The following is an 18169-nucleotide window of genomic DNA, read 5'->3' on the forward strand; positions in this document are numbered from 1 at the left end:
AGGTGTTGGAGAGGATGTGGAGAAATAGGAACACTTTTACACTGTTGGTGGGATTGTAAACTAGTTCAACCATTATGGAAAACAGTATGGCAATTCCTCAAGGATCTAGAACTAGATGTACCATATGACCCAGCCATCCCACTACTGGGTATATACCCAAAGGATTATAAATTATTCTACTACAAAGACACATGCACACGTATGTTTATTGCGGCACTCTTCACAATAGCAAAGACTTGGAATCAACCCAAATGTCCATCAGTGACAGACTGGATTAAGAAAATGTGGCACATATACACCATGGAATACTATGCAGCCATAAAAAAGGATGAGTTTGCATCCTTTGTAGGGACATGGATGCAGCTGGAAACCATCATTCTTAGCAAACTATCACAAGAAGAGAAAACCAAACACCGCATGTTCTCACTCATAGGTGGGAACTGAACAATGAGTTCACTTGGACTCGGGAAGGGGAACATCACACACTGGGGCCTATCATGGGGAGGGGGGAGAGGAGAGGGATTGCATTGGGGAGTTATACCTGATATAAATGATGAATTGATGGGTGCTGACGAGTTGATGGGTGCAGCACACCAACATGGCACAGATATACATATGTAACCTGCACGTTATGCATATGTACCCTAGAACTTAAAGTATAATAATTAAAAAAAAAAAAAAAAAAAAGACACGAGTATTGGATTAGGGGCTTATATTTTTTTAGTATGACCTCATCTTAGTTTAATTACATCTGCTAAGATCCCATTTCTGAATAAGGTCATGTTTGAAGTTATTGGGAGCTAGGGTAATAACATAAATTTTGATGGGGATGCAGGAGACATAATTCAGCCCTAAACGGGGTTCAACTTTATTATTTAGTATATGGAGTTGTCCCATTTTGTACATGTGCAAAAATATTAGTAGCATAATTTCTTAGAAGTTGAATTGCTGGGTCAAGAGGTTATGTGCATTAAAAATTTTGGTAAATATCAAAATATTCTCTTTAGAGGTTGCATAATTTATTGCCTATGCAGCAATGCATATGAGTGTTTATTTACCACATTTTACTAACATGGTGTGTTCCCAAGCTTTTTGACATTTACCTATTTTATAGGAGAAAAAGAATATTTCATTGTAGTTTTAATTTGCATTTATTTTATTGAGACAGAAATTGAATATCTTTTCATGTGTTTAGGGGCATTGTGTTTCCTTTTCAGTGAAGTGTCTGTTTATCTCCTTAGCCCATTTTTTCTAATGCGGTATTGTTCTTTCTTACTGATTTTAAAGAGCATTTTATGTATTAAGGATATTTGTCCTTTATTATCATTTGTCTCTTTGTTTTTTATTTTGGCAATTCATAAATATTTTTAATTTTTATATAATAAAAGATGTCTTCCTTTTATGGCTTCAGGACTTGTAAAATACTTAGTACAGACTTTGCAGCTCTGAAATTATATGAAAATAAAAATTCTTCCATGTTTCCTTCTAGTTAAAAAACTTTTTAATATTCAAATATTTGATAAATTGGGAATTTATTTTGGTGAAGTATATAAGGTAGAAATTCAGATTTAGTTTTTTTCAGTGATATTTACTCATTTTATTTACTGAATAAATAATTTATATTTTGCATTATGTGAAATGTCACTTGTATCCTACACTATAGCCTCATATTGATCTGCATTTCTTTCTGGACTATATTTTATTTTACCATATAGTTGATACCATAGTTACTATATAAGATATTTTAATGTTTGGCAGAAGACCTCTTTACACTTCTTTTTCAAATTTTGTTTTCTGGCTATTCTTGTTTATTTTTCATTAAACTTAAGAATCAGCTTGTCTAATTTAAGTACAAATTCTGTTTACATGTCTATTGAAATTGCATTGATGCTTTAATTTATAAAGATATGTCACCTTTATGGTGTTCATTCTTTCGATCCATTTATTTTAGTTTTCTTATGTAAGTTTTAATCCATCCATTAAGTTATTCAACAGTATTTCAAAGATTATTTTTCAATTTTTTTACCTTCTTAAATTTTTTTTTTTTGTGAAGTTTGTTTCCAGATATTGTATATTTTATATCATGATTGTATATTGCTCTTATTCATTTAACTTCAGGGTATTAGTCCAACGAGTCACACTGTCCTCAAAGGTTTTCATCAGGTTTTGTAGATTCCGATTTCTATCCCCAACATGCCTGAAGGTAGTCTTGCTTCTGTACCCTTACCCACCCTCAAGGAGGGTAAGGCTGTTTGGTGGCCTGACTGCCTCTCTTGTATCACCATCTGGGGAGATGGCAGACCAGAATCATCGTTATACATCATCTAGATCAAAGGCTGCTCCTCCACATGGAAACGTGTGCCGTGATAGCAGAACTGGAGCCAACTCTCTTCTTCCTAACATCCACAGGGAAGAAATGGGGGTTTTCTGTGGTTGCTCTTTAGTGGTCAGTAGAAAAATTCTGATGGCAGTGGGCGGTGATGCCAGTCATTTCTACATTTTCATAGTGACCTGAACCTAGTATGTGTAGTGTCAAATCACAAAGCTGGAAGGGCTAACACTATTATTTAAAGATGAGGAAAATGCTGACCCTTCAGCTCAGGGGCCACATACTACAATGACCTGCTGAAAGTAGCTGAGTAATCTGTGGCCCTGACCCTGACTCTCAGCCACCGTTCCTTCCACCATGATGCTCTGTTACACTTGGTTTCTTAGGGAAAAAATATGTTTTATAGGATTGCAGGAATGATCTTTAAAATTTAGGGCAGAAAGAGTTTTCAGAGACTACTACCTACCTGTTCTGACTTGTGGCACGATTGTGTTCCTAGGTTTTACTCTTAAAGGTCTTCAGGATGCAGTGCTACCTCTCTCTGCCCTCCTGTCACTATTTCTCCCTTTCTATATGATAGTTTGTATATTTAACTCCAGTTTTTTCCTGCAGTTTGAGCTTTGTCTTTGTTTTGACTAAGAAGTTTCATATTTTAATTTCATTATATCCATCTTATGCATAATTAATTTTTGTCTGCCTGTATGGTTGGTGATCCCATTTGAATATGCTGTTTTTGTTACAGGAGGGTTCTGGGCCACCATCCGAGGCTCTAGTTTGGAAGGTGTTAGCCTGGTATTATTTGGATCTTACTCTTGTGCCATCAATGTCACTACAAGCAATTCAAGCAGAATTCTGTGCAGAGTTCCACCCAGGGTAAGTAGATTCCTTTCATATCTCTTTCTCTCTGGGTGAGTGACCACTATTAACATAACGGTTTCAGTGAATCACTTCTTAGAACTAAATGAATTGATATGAACTTCTCATCACGACAGTATGCTTGTAGTAGTTACATTGTCTGTTTTGCTCTGAAGTGGGAAACTGACCCCACCAATGGAGCTTGTAATTAACATCAATTAATTTCTTTAAAAAGAAGACAACCAGGCAGTTCTGGTCTGTACTCTCAGTGAGTATTAGTGACACATAACAAATAAATTTAGCTAGTGCACATTCTGGGTGTTGACTTGCAAGGCTTATGTATTGCGAATTCTCCCTTCTCTATTAAGCAAACAACAAACAACTTAGTTTTCACCAGCAATTTTGTTTTCTAGTATGGGTATGAATTGTAGAACTTAGAAACTTCTAGAATGTGTGATTTCTAAGAAATATCTTCTTAGTTATTCTCCATTTGCTTCCTTTTCCTCTTAAAAACAAGTCCCTGACCTCTTTCTTTCATTTCAATTGGTGCTATATCATGGCCTATTAAGGCATTTGAGTCTGGGCTCTTCCCTGGTGCTGTTGGGGAGAGTCACACTCACAGCTGCTGCTGAACTTTCTATTCGGAGTTGACTTAAGCAGTATCAACATTCCTAGCACACCCATGACCCCAAAATAAAGATCCCCTGGGAGATAAGTTTCAAAATATTCTTTGATCACTAGTCCCACATTTTAATCTCATCTAGTTTCTTAAATATTATGAAAAGCTAGCTTTTATATGTAAACTACATTCAATTCCAATATGTGGTTGTACTCTAATTTGTTTAACTATTCCCTATTACCAGACATTTAGATAATTTCTAGATTTTTCTTACTGTAAACAACAGGGCTTTAATCATCCTAATAACTACGTTTTGGGGGTACATTTCTTTTCTCAGGATAAATTAATATAAATTATAAAGCTTTTGATATGTAGTATCCAGTTGTCTGAAATTCCCTTTCAAATTATACTCCTACCATCATTGTGCAAGTGTCTGATTTTTGGCACTTTGGCCAATATTGGGTTATCACTTTATTATCTTAATATATATTTGCCATTTTAATGGGTAAGACATGTACTGCTTGATTTCTTTTACCAGAGAAAATAAACATTAATAAAAAGTGAATTTTACTTTTGATCCAAGTGATAGATGCATTGGTTAAAAGGAAAATAGTAAATTATGCTCTCCTGCCCCTCCTCTCCCTTCTTTAATTCTCTCTTCCTGAAACAACCACTTTTAATTCTTTCAAATATAGTTACAATACCATTTTTATGTTAAATCAATAAAACATGTTTATATCATTCTAGCTATTTAAATGATGCTGGCAGAACCAGGTAGTTTATTTTTTTCTTTTATAGTTCTTTGGGTTTTTTTGTCCCCCTAGAATTCTTACTTTGTTTTCTAAACATGTCTTTTTGTTTGTTTGTTTGTTTGTTTGAGACAGAGATTTGCTTTTGTTGCCCAGGCTGGAGTGGTGCAATGATGGCTTACCACAACCTCTGCCTCCCGGCTTCAAGTGATTCTCCTGCCTCAGCCTCCTGAGTAGCTGGGATTACAGGCATGCACTACCACACCCAGTTAATTTTTTTTGTATTTTTAGTGGAGATGGGGTTTCTCCATGTTGGTCAGGTTGGTCTCGAACTCCTGATCTCAGGTGATCCACCCACCTCAGCCTCCCAAAATGCTGGGATTACAGGTATGAGCCACTGGGCCTGGCCAACGTGTCTTTCTTATAAGTAAAATCCAACATCTTTTAATAAAAGTTCCATCATGTCAGTTATTCATTTTCCTTGAAGCTATCTCTGTTCTCCTGTTTCAATCTAACCTGCTTATTTTCTAGGTTTATTCTACAGATTTTATCCTAGTACTTACTTTGATTGCTTTCTTGGGTAGAGTCACTGTTTCTTGGGTTTTATGTATATATATGTTTAAATTATTATTTATTTTATGAGATATAATTATATTTTATATTAAATAGAAATTATATATATTTAAATTATTATTTATTTTATGAGATAATAACCATAAGTATATCCTATAAAAGAATGTATCATGGAGAAATTTTCTGAGTTCTCACATGCTTGAGAGTACTCTCATACTTGATGGATAGTTTAGCTAGGTATAGATATTTATTTGAAATTGCCATATTTTTGCAGAAACAATTGGTGTGTTAATTGCAAATCATTCTTATTTACCCCTTAGAGCATGTCCTTATGCATCTAACACTGCACTTGACTACTAGTCCAAGCACCTATCACTCTGTGTTGGGGACAGGGGGCAGGATGGGGAAGGTGTGCAGGGTTTAGGGGAAGACAGAGACTTGGAAGTAGCAAATATACCTTTTAAAAACAACTTTCTTAAAATTAACTTTTAAAAGTAATTCTATATGGAGTTCTCTTCCCTTAAGTCAGTCCCACGTTAAAATAAAACTGAGGTTTAATTTTTAAAATTGATTTTTTCAGGGGAAAGATGGACACATTGTGAATGTGACTGTGATCAGAGGGAACCATTCTGCAGTTCTTCCCAGAGCATTTACATATGTCTCTTCTTTAAATCCAGTTATTGTGACTCTAAGCAGAAACACAAGCAACATAGCAGGTAAAATATGTGATACTGTAAGATCTTTTTCTTCTTAGAGCATTGATCCTATAAAAAGGGCAATCAGTGTCCTCTGAAATTTATTATATTTTGGATTTAAGTTTTTTCCTGAAAACTAGGAGATTGCTTTTTTCATCTTAGCCATCATCAAATCAATCTCCTGATATCTGCTTTTCCATCTGTAAAATGGAACTATTGTACAGATGGGACCGTTTCCATCATGAAAAGGATGTGGGACTTCAAAAGTTACAATTCAAAATATATTTCTCGAGCATTTAGTAAGTGACAATAATGATAGCATAAACATATAATAGATGTAATTTAATCCTTGACACTAATTTATAGGATTATTAGCTTCAATTTACAGATAAGGAAATTAAGGAATGGAGAGAATAAGTAATTTGTCTAAAACTTGAACACAGGTCATCTGTTTGTATATACCAAGTACTTATCTACTTGTAGTTAACTGTAAAATACTGCTTTTTGACAGCAGGTTCTATTGTAGCAGTTATTTAGTATGATTAGAGAATAAGATATTCTGGTTAACTTAGAATTCTTGTTTCTTGAGACATTCTATGTATAAAAATAATGGACTCATTAGCAACTACTACATGAAATAATTTTTCTTTGATGATTCAGAGGATATGACAAGGTAGAATTATAATAATTTATTATCATGTAATTCCATATAGATTTGGAAGAGTAGCAGGTAAGTTCCCTTTCTGGTGAACTGAATGCCAGATAACAGGGTTTGTGGTAGTCATTATCTAAGGGTTTATTGTAAAAAAAAAAAAACCATCATATTTCCCAAAGAAAAAGCTGAACTCAATTTTTCTGGTACTATTTTCATTTTCCATAGCCCAAGAGTACATAAATAAAGAGAAGTGTCCTTTAGCTTCCAATATTATTCAGCTCAGATAGTGCAGAAGAAGAATTTGCTGCCTCAGGCGACTGAAGTGTGTAAAATTCCTTAGTGGTATAGATTCTTCCCAATGAGGTAGAAAAGGGAGGGGGAGCTACATGTTATATTCAGATTTCAGTGATTTTTGGCTTTTAATAAAATTTCTTACCTGTAATGAAAAGAATAAATATGTTATATCAGTGCCTCAGAGGCATCTAGGATTAGCTTGACAATTGACCAAGAGCTCCAAAAGTTATGTTGTTGATACATACAATGTAATGCATTCTTTTAAAAATTTATACTTGCATTTAAATCTTTCTACAAGCAGAAAAAAGAGGAACATGTTATAAAATCCACAAAGTGTAGAAGCCTTTTGGGAATGCCTCTTTTAAGTTGGAGTGCTGCACATGTCCATCCAAGACATGATGTTGATGATGACTGTGAGACTGAGATGAAATGAAAATAAAAGCATAAGAGGGACCAAGGATGGGGGGTGGTGGTGAATTTGATGTGCAGGACCTTTAGTGTTAGATTCTATAGTCAGGAAAAATGGAATCTTCATGAATCCCAGCTCAACCACTTGTTAAAAAGAAGAACTTTCAAGAAATTAAATTTAACAGAGTTTGTTTGAACAAAGACTAATAGTAAGTTGTTGAACCAGAAAAGATTCAGAGAGCTGCACTCTGCCACATGAGCAGGCAGCATTTATAGACAGAAAATGGAAGTAAGGCCAGAAACAGCTCCCTGTTTGCCTTACTGGAGCATGGTCTGATCAACTGGCAGCCTGTGATTAACTGAGGCTCAGGTAGTTGAGGCTTTCAGTTTATCACAAAGTTGGGTTGCCATTCTTTATGTAGAGACTCAAGGTACAGAGACAGCCTTAGGCCAAATTTAGTTGAACTTACGATATTCCTTGGGTAAGATATGTAACTTCTTTTATCTTCAGTTCCTTCATTTGATAGGTGGGAATAATTCTTCCAAGATAATCATGAAGATAGGAAATAAAGCAGGTAAAAGTACCTGGTCCAGGAATTGACACAGAGTAAGCACCAATAAATCTTTGTTGAAGTGAATGCCATCATTTTGCCAGATATTGAATGCTTTACAAACAAGCCAAAGAAAGGCCGTGTCTATTGGCCCTACTTTTTTTTTTTTTTTTTTTTTTTACTTCTTCATAGCACCCCAGGATCCATTAGCTTAAAAGCCTGCCAATGCTAAATTCAAACTTTTACACATCCACTTGTTTTCAGTGTAGCCAAAATAAGCATATTTTTAGCCATTTAAAGTCCTCTTGCTTTGCATGCCCCATAAAACTGCACCCATCAATCAGCCATAGGTAAGAAAACCCTGGGGCTATAAAATACCCTAAGCCACTGATGCCTTTAGAGCTCTCTGTCCCAGAGGCTACTCAGCAGGCTGCTGAGTGACGTCATCTGGACACAGAGCCCCCTTCTCTCATCTTCCCACCCCCTCCCAGTTCCCTTGCCTTCTTCCCTTTCTGGATGGGGGCCCTGTACTGTTGCCTGTGGAAGGTCTTATGCTGCGAGACTTCCTCCTCCTCTGTGACTCTGTCAAAATACCACCCACATACTGCTTGTTTTTTGCTACTGCCACTTCATAGTCATGTCTTTTTCCTTGATCAGCACTGAAATCCCTTGAACTCACTACACTGAAGCTTCAGACTTCCCAGTAGAGATTGGGAAGACTTGCAGTCAAGAGAATGGGGAGCAAGGAAGAAAATAAAGTTAACTGAGGCATTCTTGTGTACTATATCATGGCAGATTCTTTCCCAGGATATCTAACCTATTCCTTATAACAAACCACATGGGATGGGCTTTATTAACCGTGTTATTGATGAAAAAATCCAAGGCTTTGGGGAGCTGTAAGTAAATCACCCAAAGTCACAGAGGTAGTAAAATGGCAGATCAAGGATTTGAATGCAGATGCATAGTCTTCCCACCACACCACATCCTTCTTCTTTGACTTTTCTCTTTCAAGCAACCTCTTTCTCCTCCTCATCTAATTGGCCATGGCATCCCATAGATACCAGCTCTGCAGCAGTCCTCAAACGTTACAGGCTAAAGGAGCTAGAGATGCTTTAGTCCAAGCCATGTCTCAGTGGCCACACTGGGACACAGGAAAGGTGAGGACATTGATTTCCACTCCTGCTGTTGCCCACTTGATTTGGTCCACTTGATTAAGACTATAATTGTCTGCAGATTAGATTTCTCCTCGTCTATCTTTTCAATTTATCTTATAGACTGGAAGAACAGTTTTAATCATATCTTTTCCTTGCTTAGAAGTCTTCGGTGGTCACTACCGTCCACTGAGTTAAGCAGACATCCCTCTGGCTTGGCTTTCTTGGTCTTTGGCCCTAGAACCACCATCAACTTGGCCTATCCCCACAACAGAACCCTACCTGTACCTTCCAGAATGTCACCCAATTCTCTTTTTTTCTCTCCAAGCCACTGGTTGATTGAGAAAGTGCTATGAAAAGTTTTGGATAAAACCGTGGAATTTCCAGAAACAAATGATAAGCACGCTTTTCTCTATGGCTTTCTTTTCGGATTTATCTTTCAAACTCCAATTCAACTCTCATCTTGCCCATTCCATCTTTCCTGATATTCATAATGTTGCTCTGATTTGAGCAATCCCAGTGCCTAATTTTCACCTCTCTTATAGTATATCTTTTTTTTTTTTTTTGAGACGGAGTCTCGCTCTGTCGCCCGGGCTGGAGTGCAGTGGCCGGTTCTCAGCTCACTGCAAGCTCCGCCTCCCGGGTTTACGCCATTCTCCTGCCTCAGCCTCCGAGTAGCTGGGACTACAGGCGCCCGCCACCTCGCCCGGCTAGTTTTCTCTGTATTTTTTAGTAGAGACGGGGTTTCACCGTGTTAGCCAGGATGGTCTCGATCTCCTGACCTTGTGATCCGCCCGTCTCGGCCTCCCAAAGTGCTGGGATTACAGGCTTGAGCCACCGCACCCGGCCTCTTATAGTATATCTTTTACTGAAGCCATTTTGTCACCTATTTTACTACCGTTGAGGCTTCTTTGAGGGCAGGGTCTGTTTTTAACTTATTTTGTGCCCCTTGCGGCATTTTCCTCATAGTACTCAATAAATATTTGAGTTAAAAGAAATTGCATGAAAGTGCCCATAGTGTACATACTTTAATGGAGTTGCTAATTAAACTAAAAAGGCATTGAAATGCAAGACAGAAGACTGGGCTCAGTCCTTGACTTAAAAAAAAATTTTTTTTTTTTTTTTTTTTTTTTTACTAAATATTAATAGCCATGAGGCTGTGGCTACTGAGCTTAGTTTCCTCAAATGCAAAATGCCAGTCATATTAATTGCCCCATATAAATAATCAGGATAGTGTGTGGACCAAGTTGGATAACATATATGAAAGTACTCTGTCAGTTATGAGCTACTAAACTCATATACAGCATTACTGTAAGGTTCAGTGCACACTCAAATATAGCTTCAGTCTTCTACCAGTAGAAAAGTGGAGGCTGAGAAACCAATATGTGGTGCTATTTGCTGGTTATAAAGACTGTTAGCTCTGCAAACTTCTTGGTTTGCCTTTGCGTGGAAATAAGTTAGTGTCTCTCGAATACAATCATACTGCCAGTTTTTCTCTTTATACTATTGAGGTTATAGACCATATCTCTGTTAAAAGAGTTGTTTGGCCAAGCAACATGGCTTTCCCCTGTAAACCCAGCACTTTGGGAGGCTAAGGCAGGCAGATTGGTTGAGCCCAAGAGGTTGAGACCAGCTTGGGCAACATGGCAAAACCCTGTCTCTGCAAAAAATACAAAAATTAGCTGGGTGTGGTGGCACATGCCTGCAATCCCAGCTACTTGGGAGGCTGAGGTGGGAGGAATGCTTGAGGCCTGGAGATCAAGGCTGCAGTGAGCCGAGATTGCACCAAAGCACTCCTGGGTGACCGAATGAGACCTGTCTCAAAAAAAAAAAAAAAAAGTTGTTAGAAGTTTCTTGAAAAATTTAGGTTGGTATCAAAACTCTTAGAGTATTATGCATAGGGGTGACTGTGTATTTAATCCAAAAAGACAGTTTTAGAATTGAATAGATGGTTGAGCCCACAAACCCCACATCTCAGAGGCTAATGGATTCTTCTCAACACAGGCGGTGAGACCCTGGTCATTGGAGTGGCGAGGCTGGTGAACTATACGGATTTGGATGTGGAAGTCCACATCCAGGATGCCTTGGCTCTGGTTCACACACAGTCAGCGTGGGGCCTGGAGGTGGCACTGCCTGCACTGCCAGCTGGCCTCCACAGAATTTCTGTCTCTATCAATGGGATCAGCATTCACTCACAAGGGTGAGGAGGCCACTTGCGTTAATTTTAGGTTTATCTGATGGTCTAGCATTCAGCTAGGTCATTCTAGTTTTGACTTAGGTATTTTCTTTCTCCCTCGGAAGTTAGGGGTTAAAGACATGAACATCGTAACACTGGAACAAATCTTAGAGACCTTACACAGACAGTTTGCTCTTCTCCTCAAAATACATATGGCTCTTCTGGCTTACTTTTTCTTATCTCTCTCTGTCAGTTATTTCCTTACCATCTCCCTATCTTCTGTAGGGTTGATCTCCACATCCAGTACCTCACAGAAGTTTTCAGCATCGAGCCTTGCTGTGGGTCTCTGCTGGGTGAGTGGCTTGTATGTGACTGTTATCAATTATCCAGCAAATCCAGCAATTCTATTTGCTGGATATTCAGACTTTGTTTCTGGATTAATTTGCCAGTGAGGTCAGAGAGAGGGGAAACAGGAGAGAAAGTTTTCTCAGGCTCCAGGAACTGAGGGGTGTTTTAAAAAGGGTGTTAAAACTTGGTGATTCATTTGCTCAGGAAATTAAAGAATTTTTATGATAAGGAGATATGCCTGTGCCTGCTCTTCTTCTTCTTCTTTCTTCTTCTTTCTTCTTCCTCTTTCTCTCCTCCTCCTCCTCCTCCTCCTCAATCTCCTTCTCCTTCTTTTTTTTTTTTTGAGACGGAGTTTCACTCTTGTTGCCTAGTCTGAAGTGCAATGGTGCCGACTTGGCTCACTGCACTGTCCGCCTCCCAGGTTCAAGTGATTCTCCAGTCTCAGCCTCCTAAGTAGCTGGGATTACAGGCAGCCACCATCATGCCCGGCTAATTTTTGTATTTTCAGTAGAGACGGGGTTTCATCATGTTGGCCAGGCTGGTCTCGAACTCCTGACCTCAGGTGATCCACCGCCTCAGCCTCCCAAAGTGCTGGGATTATAGGCATGAATCTGCGCCCTGTCGAGATGTGCCTGTTTTTCTAATGAAAAGAGGATGAAGCATCTGATGGGTGGCACTCTAGAGTGGATATGAGAAAAACAAGGGCAGCATGTCCTGCATTCACCCTTTAGATGCAAGGAGGGGAGGACTGAATCTGTGGGACTTCAATTTCCATGAGAGAGACAGATGAAGGACTCAGAAATAGAAACACACTTGCTGATATGGGAGATGGAAGAACAAGACAAATAGACCAATCTCTAAAACTGTTTTCAGAAAGAATGGAAAGTGATCTAGTGACATGTCAATGATCATTGTGATCGTCTATAAGATAGCACATTATCCTTTTTGAGTATAGTAAAATCCTCCTAAAAGCCACGTTGCACAGTTTGGTTATGCTGTGGGTCATGTTACTCCAATCCTGTCCTGAAGATGGGGTTTGATCTTTGGTGTCCTCTCTACTGGAGAGTAAGGCAAAGATTCTATGAAGGTAGCAGCAAATTTACCAGCACGATGCAATGACTTTTAATGTCTCTCCTGTATATGGAATATAGAATATATGGTACAATAAATAGAATATAATGGAATGTATAATATGTGGAATATTGGACTATTATATAGAACAGTATAAAAGAAGACTTCCGTGAATTTGATTTTTCATTAGCATGTAAGTTGAATGTATACGGGACAATGTACAAATAGTCTATATATAGCATATGGGATAATATGTCCAATAATATAACATATGATAAGAAGACTAAGAAATTTGGTTTTTCATTAGTGTGTAAGTTGATTAAAGTGGTGGCTTCTAGGATATACAAAGGTACTTGAAAAGTTTGTGTTAAAGGCATCCTTCCTATATAACAATTTGTATTATTTTACTGTTATGTGAATTTACCACATCTGACTCCTGTCTAAACAATTACAAATTTAGCATTGGTGTGGGTGAGAAAAAATAATTGAGGTTTCACTAACACGTGCCCTACCTTCCACTTAATTGCCCTAGGACTTCCGCAGGTGCTGTGAGTGCTTAGTTCAGAATATCAGCTGTAATATTTTGTTTTCCATATTCATACTTTAGGAGGGACCATCCTCAGCATCTCAGGAATAGGCTTCAGCAGGGACCCAGCTTTGGTTTGGGTACTTGTGGGCAATCGGTCCTGTGACCTTGTGAACTTAACAGAGGCGAGCATCTGGTGTGAGACCCTGCCGGCCCCCCAGATACCCGATGCAGGCGCTCCCACTGTCCCAGCTGCCGTGGAGGTCTGGGCTGGCAACAGGTCCTTCGCCCATGGTCCTTCACCAAGCTTGGTGGGGGATGGCTTCACTTTCGTGTATGAAGCAGCAGCAACACCAGTAGTCACTGCCATGCAAGGCGAAATCACAAATAGCAGCCTGAGCCTGCATGTGGGAGGAAGTAACCTTTCCAACTCAGTCATCCTTCTGGGGAACCTGAACTGTGATGCTGAGACACAGTCCTTCCAGGGTAACTCAAGCCTGTCTGGATGCTCCATCCCTCTTCACAGTCTGGAGGCCGGCATCTATCCTCTGCAAGTACGTCAGAAGCAGATGGGATTTGCTAACATGTCTGCGGTGCCCCAGCAATTTGCAGTGACGCCTCGGATAATGGCCATCTTCCCATCGCAGGGCTCGGCATGTGGTGGGACCATACTCACCGTGAGGGGGTTGCTTCTTAACTCTAGAACGAGGTCGGTTCGGGTTGACCTCTCAGGTCCTTTTACTTGTGTGATTTTGAGTTTGGGAGACCACACCATTCTCTGCCAGGTTAGCCTGGAGGGTGACCCCTTGCCTGGAGCTTCCTTCTCCCTGAATGTCACGGTCCTGGTCAATGGGATAACCAGTGAGTGTCATGGGAATTGCACTCTCTTCATAAGGGAAGAGACAAGTCCTGTCATGGACACCTTGTCCACAAACACCAGCGGGTCTCTGACCACTGTGCTGATTAGGGGTCAGAGGTTAGGCACCACAGCTGATGAGCCAATGGTGTTTGTGGATGATCAACTTCTTTGCAATGTAACTTTTTTTAACGCAAGCCACGTTGCGTGCCAGATAAGAGACTTGGCCCCAGGACCCCACTACCTGTCAGTTTTTTATACAAGAAATGGGTATGCTTGTTCTGGTAATGTTTCCAGAGACTTCTACATTATGCCCCAAGTATTTCATTATTTTCCTAAGAATTTCAGCATACATGGTGGAAGCCTCTTGACCATAGAGGGCACAGGCCTGAGAGGACAGAACACCACGTCAGTCTACATTGACCAGCAGGCCTGCCTGATGGTGAACATCGGTGCTGAGCTCATCCAGTGCATTGTTCCCACAGGGAATGGCTCTGCTGCCCTGGAAATAGGGGTAGATGGACTTTGGTATCACATAGGAGTCATTGGTTATAGCAATGCCTTTACCCCAGAATTGATCTCTATTTCTCAGAGCGATGGCATCTTAACCTTTGCAGTGGCCCAGATCTCAGAAGCTGCAAACATGGACATTTTTATAGGAATGTCACCCTGCATGGGTGTCTCTGGTAACCATACCGTTCTTCAGTGCGTGGTCCCTTCCCTTCCGGCTGGGGAGTACCATGTCAGAGGCTATGACTGCATCAGAGGGTGGGCCTCATCTGTCCTGGTGTTCACTTCAAGAGTTATTATTACAGCAGTGAAGGAGAACTTTGGTAAGTCAAACAAATAAGACAGCACACTTTCTTTATGTAAATGAATTGGTAGCTCCTTTCACTTCTGGGAAGTAGAAAATTAACATGATCTGCCTGATGGAAGGAAAGAGAAGCCCACTGGCTTCTTACAATCCCAATTCCTTCCTGAGGCTTGTCTTTGTTACGCTCTGTTTATGAAGCTTTTTAAATTTATTTTTATCAAGGAAACTGTGCATTTTACTGCATATGCACAGTTTCACAGAAACTATGCATATCAAAGGAACTGTGCAAATGTTTGATTGTATTTTAATTTGATGCATTAACTGAATTTGTGTTTTAAATTTGTATTTTAAATTTGTAAAATACAACTGGATTTGTATTTTAAATTTGTATTTTAAATTAAATAACACCATTTGTAAGAGCATAATTTGATCATTTAAGAATGTGAATGCCTTCACTTAGTTTTAGACCCTGTCTGCCAATTTGCATTGTTTAAAATTTATTAAGTATTTTTTTTTATCATTTTGTAATATTTCACAAGTGGACTCATATTTCAACAATAATAAGCCAAATGTATAGAACAATTAAACTGATTGAACTGTTTTCTCCCTTTAGATATACCAAAAATTGCCTAGCCTTTCCTTCCAGTGAAGAAAAGATTTCAATTTCTATTCACTTAAAGCCTTATTGCACTTGAGATAGTTCAAATTTAGTTATGATTTAGAAAGTATAGAAAAAATTATAGAAACAGAATCTTAGACTGACGAAGTACTAACTAAGACATTTCTCAGAACAAATTTGGTCTCAGCTTGGTGGAACACTGTGGGGACTGGGATTTGGCTCGAGTCTGTCACTAATTTAGCTAACTTATGCTTGACTTTTCTAAAACTCAACTTCCTTATTTGATAAAGGAATTTGGACTGGATGACCCCCAAATTCCCCTTTCTACTCTCTGAGATTCCATGTTTTTATGATGGAAGAGCAGGGAAATAAGAAATGCATCTTAAACAAAAGCATTATTTTTGAGTTAGTCAAGTACCACCTAGACTTGGTATGAAGGCAGTAGTGATGCGAACTCTGTATCTCAGTGTGAACTAGAAATGTGGATTAGTTTTACTCATACGAATGTCCCAAAACATGTACTGTTATTGCATCACTATTAACAATAGCAAAAGAGGAGAAATAATGGAAATTTTTAATTGATAGAAAAATAGTCAAATAAATTGTAGCATGGCCCTATAATGGAATTCTGAGTAACTATTAAAATGAACTGTATCCATAGAGTTTTGGAAAAATATCTATACTATACTTTGAAGCAAAAAAGCAAGTTCCAGAATAATATGGATAGAATAATCCTTTGAATCAGAAACATAGATGCTTAAAAATTCTGGAAGGAGCCATAAGAAACTCTATACCTGGATACCTCCAGGGAGGGAGTCAGGTGGTTGGGGGAATTTTTACTTTCATTTTATGGCTCTTTGAATAAAAAGTTTAAAAACTATAAATAAGCATTAATTTTCTATATAAAGCACAATAGGGTGTTGAATGTGATTGGGATCAGACAGAACCAAGGCCAGAGCCCGAGTGGAGAGGAAACTGAGGCCAGCAGGCACCTCAAGCCAGTTGTGTGAATTCTGAGGATGTGAAAAGAAGGATGGGTAGTGAGGAAGCAAAGGTTTGAATTTTGAGTTGAGTAAAGAAGGGAGGTTTGCATGTATGATCATGAGCTTGTACCTTTGTCTTTAAAGGCTGCCTGGGTGGAAGGCTGGTGCATGTGTTTGGAGCAGGATTTTCTCCAGGGAATGTCTCAGCTGCTGTGTGTGGTGCTCCCTGCCGAGTCCTGGCTAATGCTACAGTGTCTGCCTTCAGCTGCTTGGTTCTGCCCCTGGATGGTGAGTAAAGATGCCACACACATACGTTTTAAAGCATATATACGGGAATGATATTCTTTGGTTAATTCTATTTTTGTGATTAATGCTGTACTGACTACTAATTTCTCTATGTGTGCCTAGGAAAAGAATTTCTCTACTCCCCATATAAAATGACAGTGAGAATCTGGGGCCACCTGTTACAATGATTCATAATAACTTTTGTCATATTAATAGGTCAATGTTAGATGAATATTGAAACACTTATCACCTGTGTTCTTAACTGCAGTCTTAGGATGACGGAGGATGTAATTCTGAATTCTGAATATTAGTTTCAATGACAGCTATAGGAGTCATGGAGGAAACAAGCTCTTGGCTTTGTTCTGAGGTGAGGTTGCTGAAGACATCTGCTTATTGGAGGTACCAGTAAAGGGATGGAGATTGTCAAGCTGGATATCACTTGAAAATTAGCTTTGTGTGTTCAGAGTTTGGTTTCTTATTACAAGCAAAAGAGCCAACACTCATGTTGTCTTCTTGTTCTCCAATGTTCACATAATTACTTATTTCTTATTCAGTAAAACACCACCATTGCTCACTACTTTAAGCTGCGTAGCCATCATATAAATTGTGGTGTGAGAAGCCATGTCTTTGTGGGGAAAGAGATGAGAGAGGAAGTTGCAAAGCTTGGGGATTCACAACACATAGTAATACCCCACTGAGCTTCAGGAAAAAAGAATCAGAAGGAAGAAATTCCTGTTATTACTATAGGACCTTACTGCATTTGAGATAGCTCATATTGAGCCAGGTGATTATCTTGTTTGCCTAATTGTAAATCTTGTACCGGTGCACTTAACCATTTACATCCCTCCTTTCTGTGTAGTGTTGTAAGTTTTATTCCTAACTTATTTGTCTACAACTTGAATGTGGGCTAAAGATTTACAAACTGATAAAAGCACCACATCACCTGAGCTTGGACGAGAATTTCATGATGGATAATGCTGTTGTGATGGAAGTTTGTGCTGTGTTGTCTCATACAAAGAGGACAAGGAGGAGAGGGAGGAGGGGGAAGAGGGAAGAGGAAGAAAAATTTTTGTTTAAAATGCTAGAAATTGAGTTTCCTATTATCATCATGTATATAAGCACAACATTATGGAAGAGAGATAGATTCCACAATGGGAAATTTAAGACACAATAGAAGATTGAAGTTGAAAACATTGTCCGTTTGATTCACTGCTCTCCCTCCTCGGCTTGGAACAGTGTTGTTGAGGGTATGTGTAAAATTAATGCTTGATGAGGAATAAATGAAAGATCAGGAAACAGTGGAAGCAGAAAGCTAAGACTGCACATTTATAGGCTCTAATTTTTAACTAATACTGCTACATTTTTTTAAAAAGCTTTCACATATACATTGCTCAAATTAATATACTTTTAAAAGCCCCGTGTTACTATTTCAAAACACTTAATTTCAACTAGTATAAGACAAAAGTCAATGACGTTTCAGGGTCAGGTAAGCTGTGATATTTTAGGTTTTATAACTTCTAGGGGAAGAATAATGAAAAAATTACTGTGTTTAGGAAGATTTAGAAAACAACTCAACATTCCTTGATTTTTTTAAAGAGGAAAATGAGTGGGA

The 18169-nt window shown here is 38.7% G+C and overlaps 1 protein-coding gene across 1 annotated transcript in view; it reads left to right on the plus strand.

Annotated features, from left to right (window-relative positions):
- Positions 1 to 18169, plus strand: part of PKHD1 (PKHD1 ciliary IPT domain containing fibrocystin/polyductin) — a 469171-nt gene that overhangs the window by 47744 nt on the left and 403258 nt on the right. Inside the window, exons 27-32 of the mRNA XM_023212993.1 lie at positions 3072 to 3202; positions 5706 to 5841; positions 10884 to 11079; positions 11341 to 11408; positions 13082 to 14689; positions 16417 to 16560. Of these exons, the coding sequence (XP_023068761.1) occupies positions 3072 to 3202; positions 5706 to 5841; positions 10884 to 11079; positions 11341 to 11408; positions 13082 to 14689; positions 16417 to 16560 (2283 nt within the window). The remainder of the gene's footprint in view (positions 1 to 3071; positions 3203 to 5705; positions 5842 to 10883; positions 11080 to 11340; positions 11409 to 13081; positions 14690 to 16416; positions 16561 to 18169) is intronic.

Source organism: Piliocolobus tephrosceles, chromosome 5, assembly GCF_002776525.5.
Source record: "Piliocolobus tephrosceles isolate RC106 chromosome 5, ASM277652v3, whole genome shotgun sequence".
NCBI lineage: Eukaryota > Metazoa > Chordata > Mammalia > Primates > Cercopithecidae > Piliocolobus > Piliocolobus tephrosceles.